The sequence below is a fragment of the Symphalangus syndactylus genome, chromosome 12 (assembly GCF_028878055.3).
Source record: "Symphalangus syndactylus isolate Jambi chromosome 12, NHGRI_mSymSyn1-v2.1_pri, whole genome shotgun sequence".
In the NCBI taxonomy this organism is placed as follows: domain Eukaryota; kingdom Metazoa; phylum Chordata; class Mammalia; order Primates; family Hylobatidae; genus Symphalangus; species Symphalangus syndactylus.
Genome location: NC_072441.2, coordinates 134,079,785 through 134,096,118, shown reverse-complemented (window position 1 = coordinate 134,096,118; position 16,334 = coordinate 134,079,785). Strand labels below are relative to the sequence as shown.

Sequence of the window (16,334 nt, the reverse complement as noted above, 5' to 3'; positions counted from 1 at the left end):
ATCACTCCCCCTCCAACCCGCCTGCTGCCGCCACTGAGACAGGGAATCTGACATTTTCCCTCACGACGGAGGGGGAGCTCTGGGGGAGGGGAGGGAGGCAGGCCTGGATTCCTGGCCTTTCCCTTCAGGAGGTTGGGGGGCAGTGAAGGTCTTGGAGCTCAGTCTGTAAGTCATGGATTCACCTGGGGCCGCAGATTTCAGGCCTGGAAGGACTGGCCGGGAAAGCCCAGGAGGCCGCCAGACATTCAGTGGTGTGGGGAGGGCACTGATGACTTTGGGTAGGTTCTGGGAGGGACAAGGAGGCGGGGAGAAGAAAGAGGCTGTGGAGCAGAGATGAGCTGTTTTGGACTTGTCCTGGGGGGCCTAGCTCCAAGGGTTCTGAGTACAGGTAGCATTATTTGTCTTGGCGTCATTGATAGGGCAGATAACCTGCACTCTTTGTGTGGTGTGGGTGCCCTGTGTGCCACGTTTAAGGCAGTGTGTGTGTGAAGTGTGTGGTGCAGTGTATACAGCAGGGGTGCTGCCTTGCAAGCTGTGTGCACAGAACAGGGTGTGCAGTAGTGGGTGCACACGTGAGCATCAGGCAGTGGGGAAGGGGCAGTGTGTGCAGGAGGTACTGCATGCTTTATGGGCTGTGTATGCAGCGCGCAGTGTTTGTGTGCACGTATGTGCATCAGGCAGTGCGTGGGTGTGGTGTGTAAGCAGGTAGTGAGTACCTTAATGGGCTATGTATACAGCAAGGCGTATGCATCAGGCAGCGTGTGGGCAGTAGGCAGTGTGTGTGTTTGTATCAGGCAGTATATGTGTGCAGTGTGCCATGCGGCAGGCTACCTGTGTTTATATCAGGCAGCGTGTGTGTGTTTATGTGCAGCAAGGGTGTGCAATAGGTGTGCAGTAGACTGTGTGCAGCAGGCAGTGTGTGTGTACAGCAGGTGGTGTGCAGCAGGCAGTGTGTGTATGTATCAGGCAGTGTGTGGTGTGTGTTTATGTGCAGCATGCAGCGAGTAGTTTGTGTGGTGTACAGCAGGTGGTGTGCAGCAGGCTGTGTGTATGTATCACGCTCTGTGTGTGTGTGTGTGTGTGTGTGTGTGTGTGTTTGTACAGCAGGCAGTGTGTTTATCAGGCAGTGTGTGGTGTGTGTGTGTGCGTGTTTATGTGCGGCGAGTAGTTTGTGGGGTGTGCAGCAGGTAGTGTGTAGCAGGCTATGTATGTATCAGGCTGTGTGTGTGTGTGTGTGTGTGTGTTTACAGTAGGTGGTGTGTAGCAGGCTGTGTGGATGTGTCAGGCAGTGTGTTTGTGTGTGTGTGTCCAGCAGGTGGTGTGTAGCAGGCTGTGTATGTATCAGGCAGTGTGTGTGTGCGCAGCGGGTAGTTTGCAGGGGTGTACAGCAAGCAGTGTGCATGGTATGTACAGTAGATGGTGTGCAGCAGGCAGAGTGTGTATGTACATGTGCAGCAGGCAGTGTGTGTGTGCGTGTGTGTACAATAGGTGGTATGCAGTGGGCACTGCATGTGTGTGCATGCAGCAGGCTGTGTGGTGTGTACAGCAGGTGGTGTGCAGCAGACTGTGTGTATGCAGCAGGCAGTGTGTGTGTGTGTGTACATGCACATGCACATGTGCAACAGGCACTATATTTGTGCAGCAGGCCATGTGTGTGATGTGTGCAGCAGGTGGTGTGCAGCAGGCTGTGTGCTTGTACATGTAGTACGTGGTGTATGTGTGTGGATGTCAGACAATGCATGTGCATGTATGTGTTGTGTACAGCGGGTGATGTGCAGCAGGCTCTGTGTGTAGGTGTGCCTCGGGAGTGTGTGGAGGTGGGAGTGGACAGCAGGTGGTGTGTGCCTTACAAGCTGTGTGGGCAGCAGCAGGAGTGGGCAGCAAGCAGCCCGAGCTGAAGTGTGGTGGGGTCAGTCTGGCACTGGCAGGAGGTCGGAGATGCTGTGTCTGGGCTCATTGTCTCTGGGACCCCGCAGGATCCCTGTTTGGAGCTGTTGGTCAGCCAGGAAGTTCGACAGAGTTGGATGTGGCCAGAATGATCTGGCTGAGCTGTTCTCAGCACCTGTGGTGGTCGACCTCAGCAGCAACTCTGTAGCCAGGCCAGGAGGTGGGGTGCACCAGATAGGGATCCTGCCCAGACCTGCCTGCAGAGGAGGTCTTGGGACCCTTTCCTCTCCCTCCCCTACGCCACCAAGCCCACAGTCCCTTCTGTTTGTTCCCACCTGGCCTCAGTGTCCAGCCAGGACCATACCACCTATGCCATGCAGGCCAGGGAATCCAGGTGTCTTGATGGAGTGCCTGGTGTTGCCAGCCTTGGAGCAGGCTCTGGGGAAGGGCTGTCAGGCACATGAAGTAGTGACCAGGGTGGGGGCAAATCAGTGCTGTACTGGGCTTGGACCTCTGGGTTCTGCAGGAGCTCTGACCCTGGCTGGCTCTGGGGCTCGTAGGATGATGAAGGACCTCTTGATATACCCTCTGACCACTCCCCAACACAGTCCTTTTGGAAATAGCCCTAGAGACAGAGGTCCAATGATAGACATATGACCCTGTCCTGAGGTATCCTGGGCTGGGCTGGAACTGGAGCAGAGCTGGTGAGGGACCTACATTTGCAAGATGGGTGCATGTGTGTTTTCTCAAGGAGTCATCTCTCCCTGCTCCACCTCCTTCCCTGCTCCAAACCTGTATATTCCTTCCACCCATGGTGGAATGACTTGGCCCAGGCCTGACTTTGATGGCTGGGGAGTTGGGTAAAGGGCTATTGCAGGCACAAGATGGCTTCCCAAGTGGCAAGATGTGATCCCTTTCTATTGTCTACATGTGTGTCTGGGGTAACAGTCTGCTTTGGCAGAAGCTGGGTCTGTCACCTACCTGATTTGCAGCACAGAGGATGTAGAAGTAGCCCCAGAACCTGGAACCCAAGCCAGCTTCTACCCCTCCCTTAGCAACTGAGGCATGACCTGTATACCCCTGGTCCAGCTGCTGTGGTCCTCTGTGACCTGTCCTTACACCCCCATGACCACAGTAGATTTCAGATCCATGCAGACTTGAGGTTCTACAACCATTTCCTGGAGGTTCTAGGCCCCAGGGATAGGGATGGGAGAGGTATTAAGTAAGTTCTCCTGTTTTTATTAGCTGTGATCTGCCTTGAAGCACCCAAGTGGATTCCCTTCCGCATGAGTGTTCCTGTTTAGTAGGTGGTACTCCTGCCTCTTCTGTTAGCCATGGACACTGGGCACTTCCCCTGTGCCCAGCCTGCCCCCCTGCCCCTATAGTCACAGGTACTTGTAAGGCCCACTGTACATGTTCCCTAGCCTCATGACCACAGTGGAGCCAGTGGCTCTGGAAACAGGCTCACCAAGATGGAGGTTTAAATGCCCAAATGCCCTGTGTGTGCACATTCTCCATCCTTGGTAAGGTGCTCCCTCCTCCTGGTTTGCTTGCTGGGGAGAGAGGACTCTTTTTTTTTTTTTTTTTTTTTTTGAGATGGTGTCTGACTCTGTTGCCCAGACTGGAGTGCAGTGGCACAATCTCGGCTCACTGCAACCTCCACCTCCCGGGTTCAGATGATTCTCCTGCCTCAGCCTTCCAAGCAGCTGGGACTACAGGCACGCACCACCACACCTGACTAATTTTTTGTATTTTTAGTATAGATGGGGTTTCACCATGTTAGCCAGGATGGTCTCGATCTCCTGACCTTGTGATCCACCTGCCTCAGCCTCCCAAAGTGCTGGGATTACAGGCTTGAGCCACCGCGCCTGGCCCTGAGAGGACTTTTTTGAGACGGAGTCTTGCTCTGCCACCCAGGCTGGAGTGCAGTGGTGTGATCTCAGCTCACTGCAACCTCTGCCTTCTGGGTTCAAGCAATTCTCATGTCTCAGCGTCCCGAATAGCTTGGGATTACAGGCATGCACCACCACGCCCGGCTAATTTTTTGTATTTTTAGTAGAGATGGGGTTTCACGAAACATGTTGGCCAGGCTGGTCTTGAACTCCTGACCTCAAATGATTCGCCCGTCTTGGCCTCCCAGAGTGCTGGGATTACAGGCATGAGCCACTGCTCCTGGCCAAATTTTAGTCAGAGGAATGACATGATCAAACTTAAGCTTCAGAAAGGTCCGTGTGGGTGCATAGTCGGGGCTGGAAGGAAACCAATGACAGGTTGTTGCAGTCCAGGTGAGTGATGGCGTTGGCGCAAATCTGGGTATGGGTAGGGGAAGATAGGGGAGCAGATCACTAGAAGGTTAGAAAGAGGCTGGGCATGGTGGATCATGCCTATAATGCCAGCATTTTGGGAGGCCAAGGTGAGCAGATCACATGAGATCAGGAGTTCGAGACCAGCCTGGCCAACATAGTGAAACCCCGTCTCTACTAAAACTGTAAAAATTAGCTGGGTGTGGTGGCAGGAGCCTGTAATCCCAGCTACTCTGGAGGCTGAGGCATGAGAATTGCTTGAACCCGGGAGGCAGAGGTTGCAGTGATACGAGATGGCGCCACTGCACTCCAGCCTGGGCGACCAAGCGAGACTCCATCTCAAAAAATAATAATAATGATAATAAGATTAGAAAGAGTAGAGGCCTGCCTGGCTACCTGTAGGATTGGGGAGGTGCAAGGCTCCAGGTTCCTGGCTCTGGGGCTGGGTAGGTGGGGGTGCCATTTCTAAGATTCACGTACTAGAGGACCAGGTTTCAGGAGGCGAGTTGGTGAGTTCAGTTAGAAATCTGTTGAGCCAGGTGTGCGCAGGCATCCGGGGAGGTGTCAAAGAGGCCTCGTACACGTTTGCCTGGCACTCCGGGGGGACATCTGGAGTTGGAATCTTGCAGGCTGAGAAATAGCAAATCTCAGGGAGCCAGAGCCAGGACAGAAGGAGCCCCAGGAACCGACTCTTCATGTTGGGAGGAGGTTCCTGAGAGACTGGAGGGAAACCAGGAGCGTGTGAGGCCAAGAAGGCCAAGAGAAGAAGTGTGCGAAGGAGGAGGAGTGGTCAGCAGGGTGGGGTGCTGCGGAGAGGCCCGGCATGTGTCCTTAACAGTTAGTTCCGTGGAGCCATTGCTGGCTTTGGTGTTGGGAGACAGCGGGGCTGAGAAGTGAGAGGGAGGCTATCAGTGTCTATAGTGACTGGAAGCAGGGCCCAAACCTAGGGAGTGAATGGATGACAAGAGTCTCCCTGGAGTAGGGCTGAGGTTGGGGAACCACTGAAGGAGAGTCCATTGTGGGCCCGAGTCTGGAACTGCAGTGCGGGTCGGGTGTATGCGCAGGGCATGGCCCCTGGGTTCATGTGGTGGGGAGGCCTCAACCAGGTTGAGTAGGGCGATGTGGGGTGCCGGGGAAACCCGAGGAAGGGGGGGATGACTGGGAGGGGGAGGCCGTGCCTGCCAACAGGCCCCAAACAGCTCAGATTGAAAAACAAAACAGGCTTTTAAGATGCCAAGTTTGATGAAATCTGAGTGCTGGAAGAGGTGGGAGTTTGCTCTTGGAAAAACAGCTGAAAATCGAGACTCAAAGCTGCGAAGGGAGATGGGCCCAAGGTTCCCCAGGCCCCCCTTACTGCCTGGAAGCCTGGGGGTGGGGCTGGGCTCTCTGGGAGAGTGTGGGAGCGTGCAGTTCTGGCAGCCTTCGACTTTTGGAAGGCGTCTGGCCCTGGCCCTGCTGAGGATGGAGCTGCTGGAGGTGGCCTTGGCTTCTGTGGAGCGGCTGAAGGGCAGGGGAGCCAGCAGCCCTGCCACCTACAAGGTTCCTTCATGTGTCTCGTCCCTGCATGTGTCTCCAGGCGCACGTGTCTTGGCATAGGTGTGTCTGGCTCTGCATGTCTCCACATGTGTGTTTGCGTGTCTGTGTGCACCGCCTCTGGATCTGCTTGCATGTGTCTGTTTCCACAGGTGCTAGTCACTGCAGGTGCCCCTCCACATGCACATGTAGGTTTCTATTTTTACGCCTGTCTGTTTCTCCATGTATATTTCTGTGGGTTCCTGGCTGTGCATGTTTCTACGGTGTCTGTGTGTTGAGAGGCAGGGTGAGGCCAGGCCCAACACTCAAGCTTAGGGGAGGCGGTCAGGCTCACAGACGGTGCCACCCCAGGGAGCCTGTGTCTGTGTGTGCGGGTGCGTGCCTGCGTTTGCACGGAGAAGCCATGAAGCTGGGTAAACATGGGTGAAAAGGTCATACTGACAGACGGTGATGCTTGCCCCAGGACCCTGCAAGGCGTCTCCATCTGTCAGCTTCCCTGGTGCAGTCCCCTCCCTCTGGCCCAGAGACTCACCCTCAGGCGTCTAAGGCTGAGCTGGACAAAGAGACCTGTGTGTACTTTGTAGGGGGCCTCAGCAGCCTCCACCCCCATCTTAGGCTCATCTGTCAGGACCCCAACACATGCCCCAGCTCCCACCAGACTCGCCTTGGTACTGTCATCCCACCACCTTCCCCCACAACAGCCTTTACAAAGGCAGTTTTCCCCTCCTCCCTGGAAAGCTTTCTGCCTCCCATGCTCATTTGTTTCCTGTTCTTGAATCTCCCTCCTCCAGGAAGCCACCAAGATAGCAGGTGAGCTGTGGAGTCAAACCGATCAGCTCCAACACTGCTGTGGGAGGTTAGCCAAGCTCTTATCCACCTCTGAACCTTGGATCCCCACCATCGACCCCCGACCCTTCCCTCGCTAGGGCTTGTCATCGTCTTCTGCCCATGGGGCAACCAAACCTCTCCACGGAAGGGGACAGGTCTCCTTGCTGCAGTGGGTAAAGGCCAGCGCAGTTAGGTGCAGGAGGCATTCACAAACACGTGCACACTCCCCACCTTGCACACCGATCTGCGCGAGCCGGGGAGACCTTAGGGAATGTGTGTGCGTGCTGCCTATGCATGCAGGTAGAGTCCGCAAACGGTGTGGAGACTCGGGCTCCTGGGTACCTCTGAAGGCCCCTAAAGTCCCCATGGGCTTCTCCTTCCGTCCAGGGGACCCTCTTATCAGGCGATGGCCCTGAGACGCGTAGTGCGGACGCCCCCGGCGCTGAGGCTGCGGAGGCAGATGGCCCCTCCCCGCACTGTGCAGGGCACCCGGTTGGGGGTGGAGCGGGGGTCCGCGTCGGTGAAGCGGGAAAGCCTAGTGGGAAGATTCCCTGGAGCTGGGGAGCCGGGGCCTGGGAAGGGGCGCAGAGGCTCCACCCAGGCGGGGGCGGGAAGGGCGGTGCCGGGGCGGACAGCGGACGCGCGCGCCTGCACGGACTCGGGCACATGCAGCCCTTCCGCCGCGGCGCCCGCCGCTCCACCGTCGCCATGGCTACCGGCTGGCCTGGAGCGGGGAGGGGCCCTTCCTCACCTTCGGCGCCAACAGGAGGCGATTTGAGGGGACTTAGCGTGACTGGTGCATCCCGGGGTTGGAACGTGGGTGCGTGCCTGCGACTCTCCTCGTGTGGGGGACCCTGGGGTTCGCTTTGCGGTAAATGCAAACGCCGCGGCGCGTGTGCGGGGCTCTGCAGTGGAGCCTGAGCCCCGCTGGCAGAGGCGTGGTGTGGAGGAGGGCTGCCGGCCCTCTCTCCAGCGGGGTGTTCTCGGCTAGAGCGCTGGCGCTGGGGGCCTACCACCCAGTCTCCTCCCAGCCCCGCCTCCGATTTAGCTATGTGACCTTGGGCAGGTGTCTAGATGTCTAGATCTCTCAGCCCCTGGTTGCCCATGCACCTCATAAGGGTTTCGTAAAGATTAAGTCATTTTGTAAAGCATTTTAACATAGTACCTGGAACCTGGTAAATGCTCCATAAATCTTACTGTGCCTCGTACCTGGGTCTCAGTTTTCCCAGTTGTTGATGGGTTTAGAGTGATCATGTGACATCAGCTGAGGAGTTGCCCATGTCCTCAGCCTGAGTGTTGACGCCGCGGTAGACCCAGCTTCTGCGGGTGCCCGTGGGGGAAGGTGGTAAGTGTGCCAGTCTGGCTGATAGATCAGTTTACACCAGGATGCCCAGTGCTCAGCCAGGCCAGGCGCATGGTGGGCGTCGGGAAAGGGCTGCTGTACTTGGCTGAGTTGAATGTTCGGAGGCGCCTGGGTGGGAGAGAAGGAAGAGGCAGCAGCGAGTCACTCCTGAGGGGCTGGAGCCTTCCTGTAAGACCCACTTCCTTTCCCAAGTGGCAGAGTGGCAGACTTCCGAGTGCTGCCTAGAAGCCTAGTTGGCACAGGGGACTGGCTTTTGGGTCCCGCTGTTTTATGGACAGCTCTCCACACGTTCTGGTTTTAGGCTCTGGCGGCAGTGCCTGAGGGATGATCTGAGCCAAGGACAGAGCCGCTGAGGGCGTGATAATTGAGGGAGGAAAATTAATTGTCCTTAATTTGGCGTAAATCCCAAAGACCTTCCCCGTGTAAGGAATTCAGAGTAGATTCCAAGACACGGGGCTGCACACATTTGTACTTCCCTTCCCTTCCCTATCTGCGGGTGGAGATGAAGACCACTTGACTCCTGGGCCCTGACTCTGGCAGGCCGTGGCCACGTCTTCCCCATGAGCTGGGCAGGTAGGAATGAGGTCTTGAAAGAGTTAGACTGATGCTCTGGAGGGCACCCAGGATGGCCCTAGCAGCCCTGAGTGTCCCCAGGTGTTGGGGAGGTGAGCCCTGCACCCCTGGTCCCCGTCAGGCCTTCCTATGGAAGCAAGCAGCAGCTGGGCCAAAGGAGGCTGATCCCCTGCCTGGTGCCTCTCAGTCTTCTTCATTTCTGTCCTCCTTCCCTTCTCTTGCCACTGTTGAACATTTTACTTTTAAAAATCTGAAAGGGCACTGTGGGATCGTATTTACAGCCAAGGAGACACTGGGTTTATATCCAGAACTTCTAGGGCTACAGGTGGGGAAACGTACAGCCAGGTCCCAGGAAAGGCTGGGGCCGCAAGGCCGTGTTGGGAATCCTACTGCTCTGTAGCCTGAGACCTCTGCTCCTCATGGGCCACAGTCCCTTTGGGATGCCCCTGGCAGCTGGAGCCTTGGGGAGCGTCCCCTGGGGTCTGGCAGCAGATAGATAGGTATCTTGCTCCTGCCTATTGGGGCTCCTCCAACTGCCTCTTCTACCCGCCCCCCAATCGCTCTCCCCAGGTCTCCAAGAGGCTCCAAGGAGGGGTGGTTTCTGCCAGCCTTTACCTTCTTCGTGTCTGAGGATGCCATGTGCCTTTACTCTGGCATAGAAGCCTGACTTCCCTTGGCACATGGTCCCACACACTCATCTTGTGCTGGGCTTGTGGAGGGGAGGTACAGAGTGGTGCCGGTCTCCCCCACCATGAGCCCAGCTCCCCACCTTCCCCAGGAGACAGACAAAGGACACACATTCCCCTTGCCCCACATTGGGTGTGCCTGGCATCCACACTGGGAGAGACACTCTGCTGAGGCCTTGAAAATTGGTGGTTTGGTCCTAGTGGGAAGGGCCTCTCACCAGCCTAGGATGGAAGAGGGAGCTCCCGACTCTAGTCTCAATACCTGTCTGCCCCAGTGGCTCAGCCCTTACTAGTTACACCAGCTAATATTCACTGGGAGTGAATTCCATATCAGATGCTCCGCAACACCTTGCATGCATGATCAGATACAGACCTCACAGTGGCCTTACCATCAAGGTGGGCACTTGAACCGCGTGTGTAGATAAAGGAGACACAGAATGAGTAACATGCCAGGCCCTAAAGCTAGTTCGTGGTGAAGGTGGGAGTCCTATTTGGTCTATAGTAGTCCTGAGCCTGTCCTGACTTGTGCTTCCAAGGGTTGGAGAGTGGATAGCCTTGCCCTGCAGCCCCTCGGGGCTGATATGGGAGCCCATGTACAGTGGGAGTGGGTTTGCTGCTGACATCTGTTCCTCTTACTCCATGCCAGTGACTCCTCTGTGTGCCGCCCCCTAGCAAGCTGGGAGAAGGCAGGCAGGAGGGAGTTTTGCCTCCCCCTACCAACTTTTCATGTCTTTAGAGCTTATCTCCTTTGCCTCCACGCTCTCAGGCATGGTCCGCAGCCCTGACCATGACTCCCAGGGTCAGGACTGAGTGAAGGAGAAAGCTCAAGGTCAAGGCTGCAGTAGCGAATAGGTCAAGGTCAGGATCAGAGTTAGAACGGGATCATTGGTAGGGCTGGGGTGCCCCGGGTCAGGGCTAGAGACCAGGCGGTGACCTGGGGCTCTGCCATGTGATAGAGCTGAAGGCTGGATGAAGGGAACACTGTGTGCGGACAGGGGAGAGGGGGCTGGACAGCACAGAGGCCTTCAGGCTGAGCTGTGGCTGTTGGATGCAGTGTGAGCTCCCCGCTAGCTCTCCCACCCCCTGCAGCCCCAGCATCCATGCAGTGCTTTCTGCTGTGACCAGCAGAGCATTGATTATCGTTCTTCTCGGGGCCTGAAGAGATAAGTGCTGACGCCTTCAGTCTGAAGCGTTGCCTCTCAGACCTGGAAACTCCCTGACAGGGCAGGGGTGGGCCCCACTGCAGCCTCTGCCCTGCCAAAGAGACTTAGGACCCTGGTTCCTCAAATCGGGGTACGCTTCATGCTTAGAAGTCAAAGATTGGGGAGGGGATTCCTGAGGGCCCTGGCCAACCTGCAGTTGGGGAGGTTACCCCCAGAGGGGTCATAGGGGGCAGGCAGAGCCAACCCTAATACACACATTGCTCTTTGTCTGCAGAGGAACAGCTGCCCCCTGGGTTCCCTTCCATCGACATGGGGCCTCAGCTGAAGGTGGTGGAGAAGGCACGCACAGCCACCATGCTATGTGCCGCAGGTGGAAATCCAGACCCTGAGATTTCTTGGTTCAAGGACTTCCTTCCTGTAGACCCTGCCACGAGCAACGGCCGCATCAAGCAGCTGCGTTCAGGTGAGCAGAGGGCAGGGGTCAAGGGGCCTTGCAGACCTCAGAACAAGTGTCTTGTCAGATCCCAGCACAGCCTCTTCCCTTGGGCCTGGGCGCCTCCAGGGCTGGGCGGAGGGCACCTGGTGGGATGGGATGGGCCTTGCTGCAGGTGTGCCTGGCTCAGGGGAGAGAGCTTGTGGCTGGCTGTGCCTTTACCTTCTTGGGATTGTGAGATCCAGACTTTGGGCCAGTTCTGCCCCTCCCAGCACATGTGATGTGCCAGCGTGGTGGACTCTTCAAGGGTGCTCTATGGATGTTCACCCTCCTCCTTCCCTGTAGCCTGGCCTGAGACAGGACCTGGATGATGCTTCTCTTTGCTTCCTCAGATGGCAGGGCTTAGCTGGGATAAGAGGCCAAAGGTGCCTGATTCATCAGGCTTCAAAAGGCTGGATCTCAGGGGCCTGGAACTAAGGGGACTTGCTGTTGTCCCTCGACCACCAGAGCCACCTGTCTCCTCTGGATGTCTCCGTCGAGCCAGCTCAGAGCCCTGGGAGCAAGGATGCCATCGTGCAGGAGGGAGGTGTCACCCCATTGATCGATCTGCCTGTGAGGCTCCTGCCAGGATAATTGATTCAGTTTTTGTGGGAACAGAGCAGGCGGGAAAAGAGGCTCAGAATCAGCTTGGCTGCATTCTGCATCTGCTGCCAGCACGGCCTGGACCAATAGTCTTTGCTTCAGGAGCCCTCCTGCTAGCTGTGGGATGGTTGGCCTCAGGCAGGATGGCCAGTGCCGGCCAGAGTCCCTGCTGCCTGTCAGCTGTGATGTCAGTGCTGAAAAGGAGGACATGACTCTTGCCCCTTTCAGGGGCCTGCAGGCTTCAGAGGTGCCCTCCCACTCCCTGGGATGCCAGCCCCTCCCCATCAATTCCCACCAGGCTCACAGCCCCTTGGTGCCCAGCAGGAGGAGGGAGAGACAAGCCGCCCAGCAGGGCAAGATTCTGGCCCCAGCCACGGCCGCCTGAGACAGCCCACGAAGTGTTAGCTCATTTAATTTAATTAAAACTCAACAAGATGGAGGCAGCTGTAGCGCAGTTAATTAAAACAGCCATAATCAAGGCAGCAAACGGCCGGCAGTGTTTGCGGCCGCTGCCCAGCGCAGCACAGCGGCCGGCACAGTTCGGCTCCTCTGCGTTTTCTCATAGTTCCTCCAGGCAGGCTCCCCAAGCAGCCAGACGCTCCTCCCTGCAGGCCTGGGCCCCTCCACGGAACCACATGGACTTGTCTGGCAGCAGCTCTGGGAAGGCTCGCTCACACGTTGGTTCATCTAGTATTTATATAGTGCTTGGGGTGCCCGGCCCTGGGCCACCCCTTCCTTGCCTATCACTCCACTGGATGCCACTCAGGCCCCATCCTCCTTGTCCTCTCGGCAGCAGCTAACATTCCTCCCTCCTTCCCGACCACACTCCCATTTTTCCCTAGCCTTCCAGGGCTCTGTCTCTTGCGACTTCCCTCTTCCTAGTGCCCCTTCCCTGCAGCAGCATCTTCCCTTCCACCAAGCCCTGCCCTTGCCCTATGGACACAGCCTTGCCCTGGACAAGCTCACCCCCTCCTAAAGCTCCAACTGCCATCTCCTCACCTGCAACTTTAGCTTCAGTCTTTCCAGCCCATACCTCTTACCTGAGCTCTAGATCCAAAATTAGACCTGCCTTCTGGTCACCCTGACCAGTGATCAGTGAGGAGTGATGACCTTCTTTCCAGACAGCTGTACCCTCTTTCCGTAAGTGGCACCCTCCAGCCTAAGGAACATGGGTCTCAAGTTGGTTTGATTTGAGAGCTCTCGAATGTATCACCCTCATGGCTCTCACATTGGCCCCCTTCTCCCCTCCTGCTGCGTCAGTCCTATCCCAGGCACCAGACACTGCTTTCCCTGCCTCCAGGCCCTCCCAAGAATCCATCATCCTGCAGGTCAGGTTTGCTGCTCATACCTTGCTGTGCCTCAGTGGTCAAGTGACGCTCCCGAGCAAGGCTTGGAGGGCCCTCCTTGCCTACCTGGTCAAGTGACACTCCCGAGCAAGGCTCGGAGGGCCCTTCTCGGTCTTCCCCTGCCTGTGTCTCATCGGGTCCTGGCTACACCACTTACCAGCTCCCTGGCATTGGTTAACTTTTTCGTGTGTCAGTTTTCTCATGTTTGAAAAGGAGTTACAGTAAGCAGTGAGTGAGTCAATGGCAGTCAAACCTTGAGTTGATGGCCTGGCCTCTCGTAAGGGCTTCGTGGAGCTCTTTCTACTTTCTGTGCCCTCGACCCTCCTAACACTGAGCTGTGCTGACCCGTCCTTGGTCTTTGCCCACCTCCGGCCCTCTGCTCACCTTCCGGCTGCTCCACTTGAAAGCCTCCACCCTGCTCAGCCTCTGGCTGCTGCCTCACGCCTCACGTTGCTTTACATTGTCACCATCTGGCTCCAGTTCTGCTCAGCTAGGCCTTGCAGGGAGGGCCTGGGTCTGATCACACTTGGTGAGGTCAGCTGTAGGACAGGTCTTCTCTGAGCCCTTGTCAAGTGAATGATTTCATGAACTTGACCTTTGGCACTTGTCCCTGTAGGCTAATATCTGCTCTAATGTTCACTCCTCCTCCTGCTTTCCAGGTCCAAGGAAGACTTCCTTATTTGTTTTCCTGCCACCTGGAAGTTGTGACCTCAGGGTCGTGGGCCCAGGGTCCAGCTCCTGGGATGGAGCCAGATGGCACCTAAGGGGCCTCAACTGTCCCACCTCTGCAGTAATAACTGGGCTCTCTCCCCTCCCTGCCTGACCTGGCCTGGGACCGTTGGCCTCAGTTCTTGCTGGCCTTATCCCATTACCATTTAGAAGGGTGCTGAGGCTATTCCGTGCACATTTTTCAGGGACGGCCCTTCATGGAGTGGATTCAGGCCCCTGAGCACTCAGCTGTTTACAGGGACCTTCACGGTTTACGCATCACCGACAGTTTACAACAGAGCTTTCCCCCCTTTTGTTGCAGCTGATTCTCTTGCAGCCCTGTGAAGTAGGACAGGCTGTGATTACCATGCCCACTTCACAGCTGAGTTAAGGGAGTCACTTGGGGTCACACATCGAGACTCGGCCTAGGAGCTCTCCTGTGAGATCACCTCAGGACCTAGTATCACAATAGCAAACCTGGGGACGTGAGGAGCAGCTGGACCCTTCTGGGGCTTCAGAGCTGCACATTCCCAGCTTCTCCAGACCCCAGGCCCCCACTGACCAGTACCCAGAAGCCCTCCACCATCTGCGACCTGAGCCACAGCACATCTAACCAGAGCATGACCCCCCCCAGGCAGGAGCTAGACAGGAGGTAGCTGGCGGCATGCGCTGCCCAGATGTGAGCTCTGCTCAGCAGGCCTTTTCTTCTCTGTAGTGATGTGACATGCTGCCAAAACCACCTCCTGGAGAACTGGAACTTGAGACCGGGGTAGGCCCAGGAGGAACAGGAACAAGCTTATAGAGTGGAAATGGAGCTGTGAGTAGGGGCTCAGAGCCCCTGCTGGGTCCTGAGAGGAGCTCTTGGCCTGCAGGCTGTGCCGAGCCTGGACGGGGCTTGAGGAGATTCCCGCACTCCTGCCGTGGCCTGAACATATGAGCTGCCATCCTTCGTCGTAGAGGACAGCCTAACTCACTGAGTCCATGTGCTCATCCAGAGAGCAGTCTCCTCCCCGCCCCCAGCACCCTGAGGCGAAACCTGGGGGTCTTAAGAAGAGATGCAGCATCTGGCTTCAGGAGGAGGCCCGTGGGTGGGACGCAGAGGGCTTGCAGCCCCTCACCCTGCTGGCTGGCCCCAGCTCTGGCTGGAAGAGCCTGTCCCCACCGCACTCTGCTCTGCCATCTGCAGGGCCTGCCAGGAGGGCACACTGCCAGTGCATGCCCACAATTTCCCTTTGGCCCAGAGCTCCCTGGCACCTCTCGGACACAAGTACACCCCTAGGGATGCTGACTCCTGGGCCCCTTCAGTCCCCCACACCCATCTTGTGAAATGGAAAAGGCAGATTCTCTGTTTGGTGGGGAAATTACTGTTAGATTCTTTCAGAATGGGTTAGGTTCTGGAAGAGCTGAGACCAGGAGTGAGGGGTGCCAGCCCTGGACCATATCCACTGCCCCCACCCCCACCAAGCCCTGGCGTGGATAACAGGAAATCAGCAATGTCAACTTTTTGGTCTCAGGACCTCTACTTGTAAATATCAGAGAACCTCAAAGAGGGTTTGTTTGTGTGGGTTCTTTTTTTTTTTTTTTTTTTTTTTTTTTTTGAGACGGAGTTTCGCTCTTGTTACCCAGGCTGGAGTGCAATGGCGCGATCTCGGCTCATCGCAACCTCTGCCTCCCAGGTTCAAGCAATTCTCCTGCCTCATCCTCCTGAGTAGCTGGGATTACAAGCATGAGTCACCACGCCTGGGTAATTTTGTATTTTTAGTAGAGACAGGGTTTCACCATGTTGGTCAGGCTGGTCTTGAACTCCCAACCTCAGGTGATCCGCCCGCCTTGGCCTCCCAAAGTGCTGGGATTACAGGGGTGAGCCACCGTGTCCAGCCGTTGTGCAGGTTATTTCTGTTGATGCATACCATATTAGATATTAAGACTGAGATTATTTTAAAATATTTATTAATCCATTTTAAAATAGTAAAAACCTATTACATATTAGCATAAATAACATTTTTAAGGAAAAATAGTTATATTTTTTAAAACAAAAAAATTTACCAAGAGGGACAACATTGGTTTACCCTTATTACAAATCTCTTTAATTTGGGGCTTATATAGAAGGCAGCTGGATTTCCTAGCTGCTACTGCATTAGGCCAATTGTGATAGCACATGTCATGTAGCCTCTGAAAAACTCTATGTTCATGAGAGAAAGTGTATAAAGCAGATAATTTCTTAGTATTATGAAAACAGTTTTGACCTTGTGGACCTCCTTATGGACCTCCTGAAAGGGTCTCTTGGAGAGAGAGACTCATTGTGCGGATTCTTCCCACATAACCCTCACTCCCAGGTCCCAGCCTTTGCCCTCTCCCCTGCCTCTGCATCTGCAGGACTGGCAGCCTCATCCTGTGGGCAGGCTATGAGTTAGACGGACCTTGTCAAGTCCTTCCACTTCACTTAGAAGCTGGTGTGACCTTGGGCTTTGGGTAATTCCCTGAATGTCTCTCGGCCTCTGTTTTCTCATTTGAACTTAGAGATGAAGAATTCCTCTAGGTGCTGTTGTCAAGTCCCATGAAACGAATTGGTGTTGGTTTTTCTGCACACTTCCCAATCCCCAGACATGGGCAGGAAGCAGGCAGCAGGGCAGGGTAGACCCGGGCTGGACCTGGGCCCGTCTGTGGGCTAGAGGAGTGGTTGCACAGGGGGCTTGAGCCTCAGAGAAGGTACCTGTTGGGGATGAAACCCGCTCAGATCTCCTAATAGGCCTGGATATGGAGGGTGAGCGCCTGGCCCTCTGGGTTACCAACCCTCAGGGTTATGAGGTGCTAGACGGGCAAAGGGTAGGCCCTGATCTCTGCCTCTCACCAGCCAGGCCGAAGTGGG

General features: G+C 55.9%; 1 protein-coding gene across 16 annotated transcripts in view; it reads left to right on the top strand.

The window, feature by feature from the left end:
* Positions 1-16,334, top strand: part of PTPRF (protein tyrosine phosphatase receptor type F) — a 98,199-nt gene that overhangs the window by 32,749 nt on the left and 49,116 nt on the right. For 14 of the 16 annotated variants that reach the window (XM_063627583.1, XM_063627584.1, XM_055255145.2 and 11 more), the window contains one exon: positions 10,611-10,799. In XM_063627583.1, coding sequence (XP_063483653.1) covers positions 10,611-10,799 — 189 coding nt within the window. Of the gene's footprint in view, positions 1-7,257; positions 7,372-10,610; positions 10,800-16,334 lie in introns of those variants that run through there. The other 2 variants (XM_063627587.1, XM_055255146.2) reach the window with 1 other exon arrangement.